The sequence below is a fragment of the Dipodomys ordii genome, unplaced genomic scaffold (assembly GCF_000151885.1).
Source record: "Dipodomys ordii isolate 6190 unplaced genomic scaffold, Dord_2.0 Scaffold98, whole genome shotgun sequence".
Taxonomy (NCBI): domain Eukaryota; kingdom Metazoa; phylum Chordata; class Mammalia; order Rodentia; family Heteromyidae; genus Dipodomys; species Dipodomys ordii.
Genome location: NW_012267314.1, coordinates 4,138,784 through 4,145,045, shown reverse-complemented (window position 1 = coordinate 4,145,045; position 6,262 = coordinate 4,138,784). Strand labels below are relative to the sequence as shown.

General features: G+C 49.2%; 1 protein-coding gene across 1 annotated transcript in view; it reads left to right on the top strand.

Annotated features, from left to right (window-relative positions):
• Positions 1–373: 373 nt before the first annotated feature.
• Positions 374–6,262, top strand: part of Akap12 (A kinase (PRKA) anchor protein 12) — a 16,989-nt gene continuing 11,100 nt past the window's right edge. Inside the window, exon 1 of the mRNA XM_013026930.1 lies at positions 374–483. Coding sequence (XP_012882384.1) covers positions 459–483 — 25 coding nt within the window. The 5' untranslated portion in view covers positions 374–458. The remainder of the gene's footprint in view (positions 484–6,262) is intronic.

The window sequence follows — 6,262 nt, the reverse complement described above, 5'->3', positions numbered from 1 at the left end:
TGTGGAAAAGGGGAGCGGCGTTCTGCACCCAGCCAGCCCTTCACCACGCCTGCAGCCCGGCACCCAGCACCCTATGAACAAAACCCAAAGAGACTTTTTCATCTCCATGTGATGGTTATTTTCTTTGCCTCACTTTTAAGATTTGCCATGCAGAAGTCGGAGGAGGGGAATCTTGCAGGGGTGAAGTCTGTCTGTCTCTCTCAGCAACATTTCCACCCTCCCTGGGCTCCAGAAGCTTGTCGCCTGGGGCTGGAGCACGTGACTGGGGGAGGGCGGGGAGGTGCAGGGCAGGGGTGGGCGGGAAGGGGGGGTGCCTCTTATAATTAGCCGGGAAGTGGCCGCGCCACACTGCTCGCTGGACTTCCCAGGGCGCTGCGCCCTCTCCCTGTCCTCCAAGCTGCCCAGCTCCACTGAGATCTTTCCCATCGCCCCCGCTGGCCCTGCTGTACCCCGAAACCATGCTGGGGACCATCACCATCACCGGTAGGCAAAGCCAGAGCACCTGGCCTCTCCTGGCTGCGGCTTTGGGCATTTGATCTCTGCCCGTGGGGGGGGGGAGGGAGAGGGAAGAGACCCCATCCTTTGGTTAAGGGGGCATCGCGGAGGGAAAACCTGGCCACCAGCTTAATGGACACCCGCGGTCAGGCTGGGGTGAACCTATTTGCAACTTGCTTCTGCAAGCTCAGTCGCTCTCTCCCTCTAACACGATTTCCAGACATGGAGTTCTTGACGTTGTGCCTTGCTTTGAGGGAACTTTGAGTAAAATAGTTTCAGCCCTGGTAATTTAGGCTCTGCACTTACTGGAACATACTGGTAGCTTCCAGACAATACCGTTTAGGCACTGGTTTTTAAAAAAAGTTTAAAAACTGCTTTCTAGGAATCTGGATGTAAGAGCTGTGATAGTGAATGCCTGCTTCTAGAAAAATGGGTACTCATGTCAGACTTGTAATTTTTTAAATTATTTTAGTTTTTAAGATTTTCGTTTTTCTTTTTTCTTTTGGTCGGTCGTGGGGCTTGAACTCTGGGCTTGGGTACTGTCCCTCAGCTCAAGGCGAGCCCTCTACAACTTGAGCCACAGCACCACTTCTGGTTTTCTAGTGGTTTATTGGAGATAAGAGTCTCACAGACTTTCCTGCCCAGGCTGGCTTTGAACCACGATCCTCAGATCTCAGCCTCCTGAGTAGCTAGGATTACAGGCGTGAGCCACTGGCGCCCGACATTTTATTAAAAAATTTTTAAGGGTGAGTTTATACTCTTCCCCCATTTGGGAAAGTGACTGTCATCAGCTGCACCCAGGGAGCCTGTCTGCTGTTAAACTTGATTTGCTAATTTAGAATTATAAGAACATCCTTTATTTAAATATTTAAGATACTTGGCTTCCAATCCTGAGTTTTCTTTTTGCCAGTCCTGGGGCTTGAACTCAGGGCCTGGGCACTATCCCTGAGCTTCTTTTGCTCAAGGCTAGCACCCTACCACTTGAGCTTTGTCTGTGTATGTGATACTGAGGAATCGAACCTGGGGCTTCATGCATGCTAGGCAAGCGCTCTACCCCTAAGGCCCCTTTCCATCCCCCTGTGTTTTCTTAAACGTACAGAATGGAATTTCTAGGACTGACACCTTTTCTCAACGTGACTGCTTTGGAAAAGCCTTGTTCCCCTGGTGGAATTTTAAATGAATGCAAAAGTTTGGCCACACCAAAACTCTCTCTTGCTTCCTATGGATTAGGTTGTTTACCCTGAACTCTGTCAAAGTTCTTCCCCAAGCTGTCTGGCCTGTCTGCAACTTGCCAGCATGGGCTTTTAGGTAATAACTAGAAATTATAATTAAATAGGCAGAATGGGGGGGGGGAAACCTCATAAAACTCTAGTTCTTCCAAGTCATTAGTTTGTTCCATGAATGAAATATGTAAATACAGGTCCAGCCCAAGGCTGCCTGCTCCATAGATTTTCTGAGTCACTGTGACTTCCAGTTCTTAATTTTTTTTTTCTTTTCTTGAAAGTCCTGGGGTTTGAACTCAGGTCCTGGGTGCTATCCGTGAGCTTTTGTGTTCAAGGCTAACACTCTACCACTTGAGCCACAGCTCCACTTCTGACTTTTTGCTGGTTAATTGGAGATAAGAGTCTCATGCCCGGGGTTGGTTTTGAACCGAAATCCTCAGCTCTTAGTCTTCTGAGTAGCTAGGTTTACAATTATGAACCATGGCTGCCCAGCTAAAGTTCTTGAATTTTTTCTGGCCCTGTGTACAATGGGATGATTATATTCACCATTGATCACCTTGCCACGAGCTGACTTTGCTATGGGAAGGAAGGATTCCTTGTTCAGTATTTATCAGTAGTTCTGGTTGGAATAATCGCAGTGGGGTAAGGAGCCGAAGCACTTGGGGGAGCTATTTTTAAAGGCAACCTCAAATGATTGGACTGCGCTTCCTGCAGTTTGCCTTCATTCCAGTGTGGCTGCACATGGTACGGGTTGGCACGATTTGGCCTTTTTTTTTCTCCCTGGCAAATCAGAAACTACACAAACCTTTAACAGCCAGAAGGTATTTCTCACTTCGAAGACATAATTTCAGTGTTTTTGTTTTTGTGGGGTTTTTTTTTTCTCTGTAAGTTATCCTGATTGGGAAGATTTCAAGTCTGTGGTCATGTAGTAATAATTGCTTAAGAGTGCAAAGGAGCCCGGGCTTTGGAACCGGCGTGAACTGTGAATCAAGTCTTGTGGTGTGATTCTCCGGCTTTCGGGATGGCTCACTTGCCTAAGAGGGAAGGTTCCAGTCGGAGTAGTGGATTTGCGGAGGGTCGGAGTATAGTGGATTTGGGGAGGGAGTGCTTCAGCGTCAGCCCCCACCACGCCTGATGCCAACGTATGAAGCAGACTTTCATTAAGAAACGATCGCTCATTCACATGTTACCCCAGTGCTGCTCCCCAGCTCTCCATAGCAATCGCTGAGCCTAGAAACGGCGCCTGGATTAAAGGGGGAGCTGGGCAGGCGGCACACGCCTGTAATCCTGGCTATGAGGTGTGAGGATCGTGGGTCGGGGCAGGACTCTTATCTCCAATTAACCAATAAGAAGCCAGAAATGGAGCTGTGGCTCAAGTGGTAGTGCACCCGTCTTGAGCAAAAAAGCTAAGGGACAGCACTCAGGGCTTACTACTGGCACCTTCCGCAAGGCGGTGGCTCGGCTGTTTCCTACCCACACGTCATTGACACACCGGCCCCAAACTGTTGTTTGTATTAGGAAAAAGTCTTGATGTTAGGTAAGCTTGGCAAGAGTCTTATGAGCGTTCAAGATAGCATGATTCTTTATCTCTAGAGTAAACTGGGGTGAGAAAGAGACTCCCCACATTCATGCTCAGTCTAGAAGATTTTTAATGGGCTTCTCTATGCAAATCCTTTGACAAGAGGAAAAAAACCCACAGCATACTGCATGAGGCTGTTTGCTGTCTGTGATGAAGGCAGATCAGTTTTCTAGAAACCCCTGAGACATGAAGTTGTTAACATCCCGAACATCTACAAAGTACTTTTCTCACATCCTGATTGCTTTTCTTCCGAGTCCTGCAAACGGTGGCTGCCTCGTCCTCCTTTCCTCATGGAAGTGGTTTTCTCAGGCTTGGAAATTTGCCCAAGAGTTCATAGCGTGTAAGAAACAAAGCCATAGAGGACTGTGTTAAAGATCGCATTCTTCTAAGCCCTAAATGGCTGGTATTTGTTTAGTAATGTCTGGCGTGTGTGTGTGTGTGTGTGTGTGTGTGTGTGTGTGTGTGTGTGTGTTAGTGGGGTTTGAGCTCAGGGTCTGGATGCTGTCTCTCTTTTTTGTTCAAGGCTAGTGCTCTACCATTGAGCTGTAGCTCCATTTTCAGCTTTTTGCTGGTTAAATAGAGTCTCATAGACTTTCCTACCTGGGCTGGCTTTGAACCACAATCCTCAGATTTCAGTCCCAAGTAGCTAGGATTACTGGGGTGAGCTACCAGCACCCACATTTTTGTGTCTGCCCAGATGTTTTCCCATATCACTGTCAAAAGCCCAGGGCACTGCGGGCCCAGCGCTTGCTTCTCTGAGTTGGAATTCCAGTTGAACAACTCCCCGTGGAGGTTCCTGCCCGTGAGCCTGCGCGGGCCGAGCTGGGAGTGTTCGGATATAAAGCAAAGCGTGGATTTAGAATGCAGAGAATTCCTGGAACAATTCCAGGACAGTGCTCCAAACCGGGGTGGGGGAGGGGGGCTAACTAGCTCCAGATGTTTTGTGAGCTGCCAGCAGGGCCTGCGGACCCAGAGCGCAATTGTTCTAAACCTGAACAAAAGGAACTCCACAACTTTTGCCTTGTTGCACGCCTTTTCTTTTACTGCTAAAGATTGACGTCACTGAAACTCAACAATAGAGATAAAAACGTTAATATTTTATCAAATATGGTGGGACATATTACTTCATTTTCTTCTTTTAAGCCCTTAAAGGAAAAAAAGTCCCAGATTATTCTTCCTCTGTCTTGTTACTCTCCCTCATCTCTGTCTTTCTCCTCTCCCCCTGCCCATCTCCCTTTGATGAACACACTGAGGCTTGAACTCAGGGTCTTATGCTCTTACTGGGCTTTTTCACTCAAGGCTGGCACGCTAACACCTGAGCCACACCTCCCCTTTCAGCTTTTTGCTACTTAATTGGAGGGAGATAAGAGTCTCAGGGACTTTCATGCCCTGGCTGGCTTTGAACTGTGATCCTCAGATCTCAGCCTCCTGAGTAACTAGGATTACAGGTGTGAGCCACCAGAATTGTTTTTTTTCTTTTCTTTTCATGCAGCTGATGGCTTCCCAGGGTGTTACCACGCTGGGCTCTGTGCGCATGGCACACCGAAGCGGCTCTGTCTGTGCGCATGGCACACCGAAGCGGCTCTGTCTGTGCGCATGGCACACCGAAGCTGCTCTGTCTGACCGGCCAGGTGTGGACAGTGGATGGGAATGAAGATCTTCCCTCCAGCCAGTGCCGGGGAAATGTAGAATGATACTTGGGGTACTCTGCACCCCGGGATAGGTAGAAAGTAGAGAAAATGGGGAAGAGGAGAGCCACACACACCGGACCCCATGGGGGACTGCCTGAGTGGAAAGCTGGGTGAAGGCCCTTTGTGTTTACACGGCACATAAAGAGCAGGAGAGGACAGAGCTTGAGGTGTGGGCTCCCCTCCCTTTTTCTTCCCTTGAAATGTTTCTGATGGAAGCTGGAGGAAAAAGTAGGCCCTCCGGGACAGCAGCAGAAGCGTGGCCAGTACTGCCCTCTGCTGCCACACTGGCTCCGGGATTCGTCACACAAGATTGAGCGTGCACTGGGCTCTGGGGGCTGAAGTTAAGCACACCAGGAGAGGTGCGCTTTGAGGAAAAGCCACTACACAGGGGGTCTCTCTGGATGCTGTTTTTATAGAAAATTTCCTGTGTTTTAAAGTCTTGTGCATGTCAGGTAGATGACTTTTGGAACTGATAAAAAAAAAACTGAAAATGAAGTTTTATTTTCAGAACCAAAAGAAACACCATTTTTTGGGTCCCCCTCCTCCCCTTCCCCCTCCCCCTCTAATATAATGTCATGGCTAAAATGTAAAATCCTGAGGACTGGGGGTGCAGCTCAAGTGGTAGAGTGCTTAGCGTGAGCGACACCCTAGGTTCACCCACATTTTGGCTGTTATGAAATAAACATTGACAGCCATGTGCAGCTTTTTTTTGTTTGAACTTAAGTTTGCAACTCCCTTTGGGTCAGTGTGAGTGGATTGCTGGAGTGTGTGGTAAGAAATCGATGAGTATAATTTAAAAAAACAAGAAACCCCAACAAGGCCGCCACACGGTCTTCCTTGCGCAGTGACTCGAGAAGGCTCAGCAGTTTAGAAGCCAGCGGGGACCGGAGGGCTCTGCTTCCAAGGAAGTCACCTGGCAGCAGGAATTTGACACCTGCAGTTCTGGCTGGAGGCTGTAGCGTCTCCCCCCCTCCCCCACTGTGGCTCACAGTCACAATCCTAGTTACTCCGGAGGCTGAGATGCAAGGATCAGGGTTGGAGGCTGACCTGGCAGATAGAGTCACTGGGCACCATCTCTGAAATAGCCTGGCCGGAGGCCTGGCGCACTCTGCTGCCAAAACGATCCATCCACCTCCAAGGACACCCGAAATAGAGCTGCAGACTTCAGGTCTTACAGATCTGCGGGGTCACCCAGCAGCGGGGTGCTCACCCTTCTCTTGGGCAGCGGTTTACCAGTCTGCTTTTCAACCAACACTGGCGGGGCCTGGCCTCCC